This window comes from Balaenoptera musculus, chromosome 5 (assembly GCF_009873245.2).
Source record: "Balaenoptera musculus isolate JJ_BM4_2016_0621 chromosome 5, mBalMus1.pri.v3, whole genome shotgun sequence".
Lineage (NCBI taxonomy): Eukaryota > Metazoa > Chordata > Mammalia > Artiodactyla > Balaenopteridae > Balaenoptera > Balaenoptera musculus.
Window position 1 is genome coordinate 83,855,663 of NC_045789.1, and position 13,494 is coordinate 83,869,156.

The following is a 13,494-nucleotide window of genomic DNA, read 5'->3' on the forward strand; positions in this document are numbered from 1 at the left end:
GGTTCTAAATTCTTGAAACACTAGATAGCTCATGGCATACTGTGGTCCCATTCAGCTCTAACAGACTGAAGCTACATTTCCTTGGTTGCAAGTCAAAGATCACACAGAAAACATCCAGGCAGAAAGCATCTAGTCTAATAGAATATGTATCTTTTAATTGGAATTAAAGATGAAAAAAAGAGAAAAAAAAAAGAGTAACTCTGCAGACTCTGCCTTCAGTATTGATGATCCTTAAAAATTCCACTGTTACAGAACTGCCAGAACAGTCTCAATACAAATGAAATCCTACGAATTATTTTATTTTTTCAAAAGAAAACAGTGAGCCTTATAAACAGTAGGACTATGAAAGTCATATCTGCATTATCTGTGGCATAAATTCTTTTTTTTAAAACCATGACACACAAAAGCAAGCAAAAACCACTGAAAATACTTTAATGATATGCTGCAAGGTCAAAATAAAAATACTTTTGGGTAAAGTGTGAAATAATCAGCTTATAGCTTGAGGAGTGAGTTCAGACAATGATAGAGGTAGAAACGGGATGGCATCGATTTGATGAGCGATGACTTTTAGCCTTCAGCCTCAAGATAGTCTCTGAGGCATGACTTGAGATCATAGCTTAACATCAAGGAAAGTCTTTTTTTGACAGTATTACAGCAAAAGGGTTTTATATTTAAATGATGCTTTCTATCTATATCTCAACATCGTATAGATTTGCCAAATCATCACACATAAACATTTTAAGTTGGACTGAACTCCATGTTTAAAGAATAGTTTCAAGTCTATGGATTTTAGAAACCATGCATTTATATGTATTTCTTTCGTTATTAACTATACTAATTCCTCTAGAATAAGTCTAGAATAAGGAAATAAGTCTCTAGAGCAGAGCAGTGTATCGGTGCCAAGAAATGACCAAAGAGAGCTGTTGTCTCTACTACTTCTTATTCCACATAAAGTGTGGCCACTAATGGCATAGATTTCCAAGTCTAAGAGAAATATGTCTCCGTTAAGGCACAATCCAGATTCCTTTAGGGTTATTTGTTTCTTCCCTCTCTGGTGCTTCGTTCCCACTGCTTTGAGAGTTATTCTCCTAACAAATCAAGGCCTCCACTGCCCTGTACTTAAAGACCTCTGCTGTCTGACTCCCGTTTCTCCCAGGATCAAGTTGAATCTCCTTCACATGAAATCTAATGCCATTTACATCTTGATCTATTTCCCAGTCTCCTTTTATATCATCCTGCCTTGGCATCCACTTGTCCTCCACCAGACCCCTTACTCTTGGTACCATGTAGTTATCACATCTGGGTAATATAGTTATCTTGGTAATAACAGAATTTCTGCAATAGAGCAGATCCCGAGTAACACACAGAGTGTACATGACGTATGATATATATGTATATAAACAGGCGCACATCACCCCAACTGTTACCCAGAAGTTAATTCTTTATAGGAATATGACATCCTCTGCACCTAATCTATTGTAGCAATGCAATAAATATTTATTAAATAACTATTTATACATTACATTGAATGCCCTAAAATCACATAAAATTCCCCTTTATAGCAACAAATGAATTCAATCACTGTTTAATAAGCATCTACTAACTTACCATAAGCAAGGCGCTTTGCTAAGAACTGGGGGGAGACAGCAAATATGATTCAAGCTTGGACCTTCCCAGTCAAGAGATTATGGTGCAATAATAAAATAATACATATATTCACTTACATGCACAAAACAATTCCATCATTAAAGGTAGGAAGCTCCAGGTAACATAAAATCACACAGATAAAATGACTTAACATTAGCACTCACGACCTGGTAATCAGAAACAGCTTATAAAAGAAGAATCATGGAAGGTAGGATTCACTCATGTAAAATTAGAAGACAGAGATTTGCTGGAGGAGATAACAGTATAGGTTAAGATAAACTGGTAGGGAAGTGTGAAGCAGGTAAAGTCACTCGAAACTTACCGAGCTTAACAGGAGCATCAAGTTCATGAAAAGAATGAAAAGTATAAATGGGAAAGGGAGATTAGAGTCAGAGGAATATGATTCTAAATTAAGAAGTTGGAAATGTATTAATTAGAAATGAACAGGCACTAAATGTTCCTGAGCATGGCCTAAGAAGAAGCAAGTTGTTCTGTCCTTGCAAGATTTGGGGGTGGCAATGTATGGGATACTTCAGCCTTCAGTGTAATATCTGAATCCATTATGTATACTTTGTACACAACTTTAATAGCAGTTCAACCATGCTCTCCATACCTAGCCATGATCTATTTTATCTCATAGTCTTGATCACTTGCCAGTAGCACATACAAAGAAAGCACGAGAAAGCTTTCTTTATTTAACACATATTTTTATGATCCAATATTGCTAGATGACACAGTAAGTGAAGTAACTTCTAATAACAGTCATCAGGGCATATCAGTTTCAAGTTCAACTAAACAGCAAGTAATGGTGACTACTGGAGGATGGTGCGAAGCCTTACAAACCTCTACGTGAAAAGTAGTCAATAAAACAAGTTAATAGAAAAATTACTGCAAACTATTTCAAGAAAACTGAAATAAAACATTCCTCACAGTTAAACAAAACTGAATGGCAACACAAACGATGCAGCAATAGCTGAAAAGAACATGTCACAGTATAAAAGGTGCTCCCCACAATCACAACAGTGATTAACATAATTAATCACTTAATTTATTTTGATTAATATAATTCCAAATATTCGAAGAAAATGAAAGTGAGAATATGAGCTTACCAAATTACCCTGCTGAAGTGTACTAGAAATAAATAAATAAACCTGTTAGATATTTCACCAATGTTTGTTTTAATGAGTAGTTTCTAAATGTTAAGAGACTCATGGAAACAGCTCAAAGTATCCATTGATAATTGATCATGTTTTATAATATTCTCATTTATAAATATTACCATGTTTTATAAGCACGTTGGTATGTTCTAAATAATCCCAAAAATACCTTTCCAAAACATACTAAACAGCAAGCTTGTTTGTAAAGTTTGTATAAGTCCACACCAAAAAACAATTCTAAAATCAAGTTTAAATTCCTGTAAGGGTTTAAGGAAATAAGGGTTTAAAGTCAGGCATATCTGAAGTTCGAATCTCAAACTAACTCATGACCGGTGTTTTTGGTGTAAAACAAATTTGTTTTTAATAGCAGATAGCACTCAGAGACACCTACTGTATGGCGGGCACTATTGTGAATTGTTTTCAAACTGCTTCTGGAAACTTAGCTCAACTAGTGAATAGCTACATGACTGGTGTCAATTTCTGAGCCTTTCTTTAATAATAGTTGTTATTTATACATTCTCACTTTATGCCAGGCATGGCCATAAGTGGTATATATCAACTCATATTAACTCATTATATGACATATAACATATAGCATACTAATTCATACACTTTTCCTAATATTACCGTAAGACTTCTATTATCTTCATTTAAATACATGACAGGTTAAGTAGCTTGCCCAAAGTCTCAAAGACTGGTCCATAATCAATGCTCTAAACATTTCATCTTTTAATTCATGAATTATATATACCTTTAAGTCATATATTTTCACAGGAACCCCAAGAGAGGACAAAATACAGCAATTCAAATACTTAGTAAATGTATTTAAACTGAAAGATCACTCACAGATCAGATCGTTATCAGGTAACTATCAGACCAAAAATTAAACTGCAACATTCTGATCATCTGAAGATGTAATAACAACTAAAAAGAAAGAAGCTTAAGAATCACACATCTTTGTCTTCATCCTAGCACAAATGTTTACTGAATTATTTTTATCACAAGTTCAATTGTCCTTATTTTAGAAAATAGAACTTCTAATTGATTATATACTATCAATTAAACATCCACAATTTTTATATACTTCCTATTCCATTTGCCAAAAATTTCTGCTACGTGATAAGGGAGCAATTTGAATTGATGTGTTAGACAAGGGAAAGAGTCGGGGAAAAAAAAAAACAAATTGCTTTTTTCTCTTTATAAGGTTTTGTATAACAGTGTCTTTAGATTTCTATAGATATTCAGTTCTGTGTACAATAAAATATCTGTGAGCAACATAGTAACCAAAGTTACATTGCAAGTGGCATTCATACATTAACTGCCAAAGGAGGCTACAGAATAATTTTTGAAAGGGAAAAAAAAAAAGCCCTCTGGACCTACTATAGTATGCAAACTCAACGGAAATGAATAGCCTAATGATATATCCATGAGGAGGTAGCCAACAGAGTTCAGTGACTGGGAAAGAAAGCTTGACAAAATCTAGGTATATTAGTCATATCCTCAAAATATTTTATTTCTTTGCAAGTTCTGAACTGTCAACAGTGTAAAATGAAAAGTACCTCCAGAAGGTTTGCTATATTTTATGGCTCAATATTCATAACTACTGTGGCCATTCTTTCTACTGTTGTAAAAAGGCAGAACCAATCAGCTGGCAGATGACTGTCTTTGGCTTGGCAGAAACTTCCATTTCATGTGATAAAGTCAAACACACACAATATGAATATGTTCTCACTGGGGAGGGAAGGAGGGATGAGAGACCCCTTTCATGTCATTTACTTTATAAATTATTTCTAAGATGCATATTTTTTTTTCTTCAGGCCTGTCCAAAGGCAGAGTTCCATTGTCCCTTTCCAAAATGCAGTCCTTTGTAAGTCATTTCAATGGCCCTTAATAGAATCCTATCAATCACATTATACTTTCAAAAATATGATCACCCTAATACGTATGTTTTACGTTTTCTCTCAAAATCGTAAATGGAACTTCTTTTTTATCGAAGTGTATCCTTTAGTCATCTACTTGTCATTTACTTGTGGTCACTTGGAATTTAAAATGTACTTCAGTTAACACTTGCACATATTTGATAGGCTTTTAATTCGTGGAAGTATTTCATACCATAAGAATTCTTTTAAAAAATCTGTTTCTGGATTCAGAAAAAAAGGCATATGTATGTTCTCTTCTTTTAAAATGAAGAATTATTTTTAATTCTGGTAGCATGTGATATAACCATCAACAATTCTAAAGCTTTCTTTCTTTCTTTTTTCATTGTCTCCATTACACCCATTGGGAGTACAATGGCTTAGGTCACAACATGAAACATCATGCTAATTAAACTGCCAATTAACTGGTATAAGAAATATATTGCATGAAATAGATTGCTGTATTACTTTGTTTTAACTTTTGTGTCATTTCAACTTGGTAACCACTCATTTAGAATCCTCTAATCATGCTCTTTCATCCAAATGTTAATCTCAGATGGCATGAGCACATGATTGCTGAGGAGCCCCGGAGTAAGATACGTACTGCATTTCTTCCTAGTATTAAAAATGGTTTATTGAAAGATTAAAAGATCCTGTGTTTACAGATTCTTGGCATTCATTTGAATACAACCTCTTTTAACGTAGTACTAATAGCAAGACATCCTCAAAAACATTTTCTCAAACATCTTCATCTAAATAGTGAGGCATTTGCTTGACAAGTCATCATAGGATTATTAAAAAGTCTTATGTAATAAATTGTTTCCTTAATATTATCAGTGTTTTCCTTAACACATTTTGTTTCAATTACATGACTTTACCAATCAAGTTTCAATTTTGGGTTCCAAAAAATGGCAGATTTATTAGTAAATATGTAGGGGTTTTAAAAAGTCAACCGGCAGGAAGTTAGACTATGCTATATCCACTTGAAATGTATTATCGGGAAGCAGCCAGTTTCTGATCCTTCTGGAATGCATATACCAAATGTCTGCTGCTTTCATGAGACTGACACATAGGGGAGAAAAAGCCCTTGCCGACCCACCTTTTAACAGCTAGACACAGAGAGAAGAAGAAAGATTAGAGACCCAGGTCCCCCTCAGCTGCGACTGAGACAGAATTTTCACTGACAAAAATGGGAAGTGGCAATTAAAAAACAGGTTGAGCTGTACCTGATGTCAGAACTCCAATCTCTTAAAATAGGAAATGTTCATTTTTCCCCAAACATCTAAGGATAGAGTCTAGAAAGACATTCATTTTTAATCACATTAATTTTAACTCCTCATTAGAAATTCACAAAAAGCAGCATAAGATAGGTTATTATAGAGGTATTAACGTCCACAAAAATATAGAGTAGCCAACTTTTTCACAAAAAGTGTAAAAATTAAGGCTTCCCTGGTGCCGCAGTGGTTAAGAATCCGCCTGCCAATGCAGGCGACACGGGTTCGAGCCCTGGTCCAGGAAGATCCCACATGCCGCGGAGCAACTAAGCCTGTGTGCCACAACTACTGAGCCTACGCCCTAGAGCCCGTGAGCCTCAACTACTGAGCCCGCATGCCACAACTACTGAAGTTCAGGCACCTAGAGCCCGTGCTCTGCAACAAGAGAAGCCACCTCAATGAGAAGCCTACGCACCACAACAAAGAGTAGCCCCACTCACTGCAACTAGAGAAAGCCTGTGCACAGCAACGAAGACTCAACGCAGCCAAAACTAAAAAAATAAAATAAATAAATAAATTTTAAAATAAAATAAAATAAAATACCAAAAAAAAAAGTGTAAAAATTACTGAAACACATGGTCTAATAAAAATCTGTAGTTGGCGTTGTTTTTTTTTCAGATGCTCAGATGCTAAACTGTGATATGAACTTAAAATATAACTTTCTCATGTTTTCACCAGCAATGCTATGCGTTCCCAAAAATGCAGAGCCACTTCTGAGGCTTACATTTTCCACAGTCACAATTGTTAGTCAATATATTTCACCTAAAAAGTAGTTTCAAATAGGCAAAACTGAGCATTTTCAGTGGTTGTTTATTTGTTTTTTCCTCTCCAATATGCTTACTTAACCAATAACTATGTTTAAAATGAAAGCCACTGGCTTCCCTTATAGTAAATATGATCCAATTCAATTCAGCAAGTATTTATTTTGTTTATATTTCATACAGTCAAATCTTATCATCCAATAAATGCAGCACTATTTTCTGCTTAATGAAGGACTTTGAAAATAAAGCCCTAATCATATAGAATAGATATTTATTAAATACTTGCAAAGAATAACGACTTATTTATGGATTGGTTGTCATAATCGGCATTACCCTTAGTTTTTATGATAACCTGACATAGTTCTCATTCTTAAGTTTCACAATTTTTAAGCTACTAATAATGAGAAAAAATTGTATTCCCTTATGATTGTGGATAAAGTGATCTCCAAAAATTGTTCTTTAACCTTTTGGAAACTTTCGTCATTGGATCATGACAAAGGTTTGGTTTCAGCTTTCACAATTTCCTTTCACTTGTCTATGCCTGAAAAAATTACAGCTCACAGAGCTCCCAGATTTGAACTGTAGCATATCAGAAACTGATGCATTTTCCCTGGAGAACCTGGACCTGCACAATTTTTCTGAATTTCACACCATAGCATATGGAGAATACTGAGGGCTTGTCATTACACTTTTCTGTAAGGTGCCTTTTATTTCACTTTTGCCGGTGTTACTGAGTTTATTTTGGCCCATGAACATATCAGTCAACAACCTCACTCTTTTCATGTCAATTATAAAAACAACAGTAAGAAAATTAATAATTACCAGTGTTTATTGAGCTTTTGTTATGTCATACTCACTTTGCCTGGCTAAATCTCATTTAATCATCACAACTAATTTATGAGGTAGATACTGTTATTAACTTCATATTACATATGAAGAAATGGAAGCAGAGAGATGTTGTTTGTTCAGAGGTCACCTCATTTATGTGTGTGAACCACGTTTCAAACCCAGGCTGCCTGGATTCCAGACCCTGAACTCTTAACCACTGTGATAGTCTGTCATTTAGCATATGGCATTGTAATACATAGCCTGCGTGGCAGGAATTCCCATTAAACTGGGAGCTCTCCTGATTCAAAGAATGCAGCTGCCATTTTCCTCAGTTCACCCAGATTCCAGCAGCGAAGTCTTCATTAAAAGAAAAAAAAAAATTGATGCAAATAGTCCATATTTATATTAATATAATTTAAGCATGCAAAGCAAGTAAGTTAGAGAAAAATTTCTCTTCTTCCCTGTATACAGTATTTAGAACAGACCTTTTTTATCACAGATTCCACCTTTATCCAATATTTCAGTGAGCTAGAACTCCTGAATACCTTTCACATCTAAGTCATGAATTCTGAATTGGCCTCACTCAGACTAATAGATATGTGATCTAGGGAACCACAAAGTTTACCTCTCCACCCCCAAATAGTTCCAGAACCTATCTTGAACCCCCATCTATAATAGTGTTTGGCATGAAGGCTCTGTGGCCCACCTGTTGAGTGCAGCCTCATCTGTAAAATGGGTGTCATGACAATAATAGTATCTACCTCATGAGGTTGATATAAATATTAAATAGGGCAATTAATATATCATCTACACAGAGTTGACTCTCGGCAACTTAAGTTTAAAAAATTATCAGAGAAATATGAAAATCTGTTCAACTAAATTATATTTACCAAAACAGAGAGGTAGAATAATAGCAGTTCAAAAAATAACAAGAACTAAAACCAAAAGCACGTATTTTAATTCCCAATAATATTTTCATTTTCTTTTATATCTTGGCAAAAGTTTTACCCATGTGCATCCAATCTGATGAATTCTGGATGTAACTTTTCAATTGGTAATTCTCATTCACGGTTGCTCCACTACTCTATATAGCCATTTCTCTTGAGCCAAGTGCAGTCTCCCCTTGCTCCCCACCTTTTTTTCCAAATGGATATCCAAATGGATAGAGGCACGAGGCAAGGGTAGAAGTTTTATTTAGAAATAGTGGGACTTGGGAGAAGCTTGGTAGGTGGAAGCCTGCAAGTCTCCCATCTAAATTTCTAATCTTGTAAAACAAAGACTAAATTGACATTAAATTTTATTATCAAAATCAGTTCCATAAATGGCCAGAAATTCACCTAAATGAAAAAAAATTCAGTGTGACCAGTTCTCTAAATAAGTATCCCTGAAGATTATCCATGCCATCTTTGTGATATTAAAAGTGACACTATTTTGCAAGTCAGTATACTGCAATGAAAAAAAAATCCAAATGATATGTATGATTTCATTTTGCTTCCCACTGTTTCTCTGACCTTTCCCAGTTGGAGTAGTAGCAGGAAAGTAAAATAAAAGTACTGTTGTTCTGTGTGAGGCACTTTGCGACTAAAACTTAATCGTGAAATTATAACAGCTGCAAGACTCCTCTGCCTGTTGCTTCTCCTACGCAGAGAATTACTATTAGATGAAAGAGCCTACAGCAATAAACAACAGGGGCTAGTGTTACCTTCTCCTCTGAACCCAACCAGGCTGATCCAAGTACAGAAATGCCTTTGAAGTTACGGGGAACCTTCATGTACTGATCAATCCTTGGGGGGTAAAGAGCAAGAAAAACTGGTTCTAGCACTTTAATATATTCTGCCAGGGAATGCATTCAACTCAGGGTAGTCCAAAAACATTTCCTCTGTTACAAATTGAGTGATTTTGTACTTGGGTGCTGCTTGGTTCAATTAACTTAGAGGGAGCTATTGATCCCAGACGTGATTATTTGTACCTCAGTACATATTCCTATTAAGTCAAACTAAGGTTGGAACAGCAACAAATATAAATTCATATTTTTCCTTGGTCCTAAGGCATATGTTGAGATTTGGGTCAGTTTTAGTGGAAAACAGCATATGATTCTCTTAACATGGATGATCAGTATTGATTATTGATATAATCAGTGTTCCATAGCACACTGTTAATATTTCTAAGTTATCAAAACCTAAGAATTAAGTTTACTTATCAAGAGTTAAGAATTTAAATGATCTTAAAATTGATAGTGCGATCCAAACCCATCATTTATGGATGAGAAATCTAAGCACCAGAAAACTCAAAAAATGTATCCTTTCAGGTCTGGCTGTTTAACAGCAGGGTAAAATTTGGCATCAAGACTCCTGACCCCATTCAGGGTGCTTTTCTCCAAACATTCTCTAATTTATCTCTGTCAAACCTTTCCTCTTTATCTTAAGTGGCTAAGCTCTTCACTTTCAAATTGTAAAGATGCAGAGAACTTAGTTTAAAAACCAGCAACATGAATATATTACACGTCCCATTATGTTTTAAGAGACTATTAAAATAAAAAAATACAGACATTTTATAAAGTAGCCTTTTTTATTATTTTGGTCACAGAAAAATATTCAATACAATAGAATTATGTAGTTTGTAGACTTATAATTTATTAAAATAGCATAAATAAAGACAAAAATCCCTGCAATAATATAGATAGGGTACCAGCTTCAGTTGATTGTCACATAGAAAGAAAAGGTAAAAATTTCAACTATAAAGTTAAAGGGTAAGATAAGAGAAATGAATACAAATACCAGAGAACAATAGTTTCAAAATTATTATGGCACATGGTGACCTCAAAAAATATGTCAATCTGTTTTAAATACTTACTATCTTATCTATGTTAATATATGATCACTTGTTATATAATTTACACTGAAGAAAAACGGGGAAAAAACACATGTAACTTATTGGTAGGTTAAAAAGTTATAGTTAGAACACAAATATTTCCCCAGTCTCGTCTATAAGAGAATCTGTGATTCACATCCTCTGTCACTGAGTGGAGACCTTAAGGAATATAATATGACTTTCCAACTGTCTTCAAACTGATTTCACAAGAGCCTACTCTCATTATTTCCAGACATTGGTACCATTTTAATTTAAATGGCTCAATTGCATTAAATATCATACTTAATTGGAGAGCCTTTGCAGTAGTCATTCTATCTTCAGAATTGTTTCCTTTGTGAATAATAATCTTTAATAATGATCACGGCACATACGAAATGGCTTAAGACGGTTTACTCTACCTCTTTACATTCTAGGTAACAAACCAAAGTGCAAATGTCAATGATTAAATTTTACCTTCTCCCACTTACACACACACACACAAATGCATACGTATACACTCACACCCATACAAAAATTAGACTTTATACAGTACCTTCAGTTGAGTAACTATAATGCAAAGAGGTACTTCCTGCATGCAACTCATTTTTAACAAAATCTAAAAAGCCCTCCTCTGCATACATAAATGCATAGGACCACAAATTTTAAAAGCCAGTTTCCTATTAAATAATGGCCATACATTCCTTTAACACTTAAAGGGTTTACCCTAAATTCAATCAGAAATTGTGTAAAATGTCTGTGAGATATATTGTGAGCTTCTACTTCTACACCATAATAAATTATGCTTCAACAAGTATCAGACTGACCTAAATTTTATTTTCTCTCATGTCCACTAGTTTCTCACTTTCCCTGATTGGCAATAGTATTTCTTCTTTGTGCCTTATGAAAGAGCCTTGAACAATCTAATTTTCTCGGAATTCAGTCCTGAGGTATACATTTCCATTTTCTTTGTTGATCTAGCACAGCCTCAGGTGATTTCTACATAATGCATCCAATTAGTTCAAGCAAGGCAAATGAAATCACATCTATATTAATCTCCACCTTATTAACCATAAACAGTAACAGGATACAGGTCTCCATTCTTTGCTTGAGTCCATTCAAGTGCAAACTGAAGGAAAGGGATTTTCTGTTATTTTCATACTCTTGAGTATGATGATATTTCATTCTGTTTCTCCACAGTAATCGATAAGATTGCAAAACCTCTCTCACATCCCTTCTTTATTCCATATGAGAGCTTGATTTTCTTTTTCAGTTGGTTGCAAATTATAGTTTGATTCCTTTTTGCAGAGATTGTAATTTAAAGCCATTTTTGTTTTCTTCAAAATCAGAGCTTCATTTTAATCAGCTAGTGGTCCTGCCCCTTGGGAATCGATTTCTTTTTACACAAGACAAATCCAGGTCTATTAGGATCCAACACATTGAGTTGGAACATTACATGTATTTCACTTACGAGCACATACATTCATTTTACACGATTCCTCAATGTGGCCAGGGGGTTTCGTGGTCTGCACTGTATCCACCTATAAAAAATACAAAAATATATGTCTGCTTTACAGGGATGTGAGTAGGGTTTTGCTAGCCTAGTTCCAAAGTTTGGATGCACATATTGGCTGATAGTATTCTTTCCTTCTTTAAGATGTATTTGCAGTGGCCATAACCTCTTTCAGAAGTCATGGAGACATAACTGTTCTAGCTACAATTAACAACCCTGGGGCACCTAGATCAATACTGCTGGCTAATCTCTTGGATGTTATCTCTGACAAGAGATATTTGCATGGTAAAAGAAACATTGAATTAATTGTTTTTCAGGCTCCAAGTATTTGAAGGCTATGAAATGTCACCCAGAGAGGGGCTGTCAAGAGAGGGGGTATTGCTGGCTTTATTTATACTATAAATACAAAGAAGAATGAAATGGTAATTCTGTTGTTACTGCTTTTACAATTTACTGTCCCTAATATCTCTGGGAGGTGAGCTTGATCTGAATGTTCACACCCTTCAAAGTAGCTTTCTAGTCTCTAAATGCAATCATTAGATAGCTCACTGTCTATAGAAATCTGAGCAGTTTACACACTATCAACAAATGGTCCGCTAATCTCTGGTCAAGGATGAATTACTCTCCCCTTCAAAGTCATGACCATAAGAAGGCAATGTTTTCCACGAATGAAAGTGATGATAATACTCCTTCAAAACGTTTTGGTGCTAATGTGAGTTTTAAATAGTGTTGAATATTTATTTCTCTGAACTTGAGCCTGGCGAATAGGCTGATTTCTGCTCTGAGTGCCAAAAAGTACCCAGAATATTGTTTCCAGTTTGATGGTGCAGTTGATGTCAGGAAAATCTTTAGTGAGTTTGAATATTGCCAAAAAGATAATGAATCACTTCCATAAAATAAAAGTGCTACAGTTCACTACCAAAAGAATTAGAATATTTTAAGAATTAAAAAATATATATATTGCACCTAATTTCCAGTGTCACAGTGCATCAGCAAATGAGAGTCAAAGTTAAAAAGAAGTAAATGATTTCTTTCACTGAATAATCAACTAACTCACATTTGAAAATAAATGGTATAAAAAAAGGTAATGTCGGGGCTTCCCTGGTGGCGCAGTGGTTGAGAATCTGCCTGCTAATGCAGGGGACACGGGTTCGAGCCCTGGTCCGGGAAGATCCCACATGCCGCGGAGCGACTAGGCCCGTGAGCCACAATTACTGAGCCTGAGCGTCTGGAGCCTGTGCTCCGCAACAAGAGAGGCCGCGATAATGAGAGGCCCGCGCACCGCGATGAAGAGTGGACCCCGCTTGCCACAACTGGAGAAAGCCCTCGCACAGAAACGAAGACCCAACACCGCCATAAATAAATAAATAAAAAGGTAATGTCTAATTTAAAAATTGTTTATATTCAAGAGCATAAAATGTTTAAAAATTGCTCTGACTGCAGATTATCCATATTAGCTGTATAAAATTAAGCAGCTTTAAAATGTCTTAATTTATTAAATTAATTTTTATCTTTTCTTAGAAATAAAAAGAACATTTTCTTTTCTTTCTC

General features: G+C 35.0%; 1 protein-coding gene across 5 annotated transcripts in view; it reads right to left on the minus strand.

The window, feature by feature from the left end:
* The window catches only part of PCDH7 (protocadherin 7), a 405,431-nt gene that overhangs the window by 335,464 nt on the left and 56,473 nt on the right, over positions 1-13,494 (minus strand). The window contains exon 2 of one of the 5 annotated variants that reach the window (XM_036852869.1): positions 10,166-11,971. The exons of the other annotated variants lie outside the window; for them this stretch is intronic. Coding sequence (XP_036708764.1) covers positions 11,894-11,971 — 78 coding nt within the window. The 3' untranslated portion in view covers positions 10,166-11,893. Of the gene's footprint in view, positions 1-10,165; positions 11,972-13,494 lie in introns of those variants that run through there. 5 annotated transcript variants of the gene reach the window in all.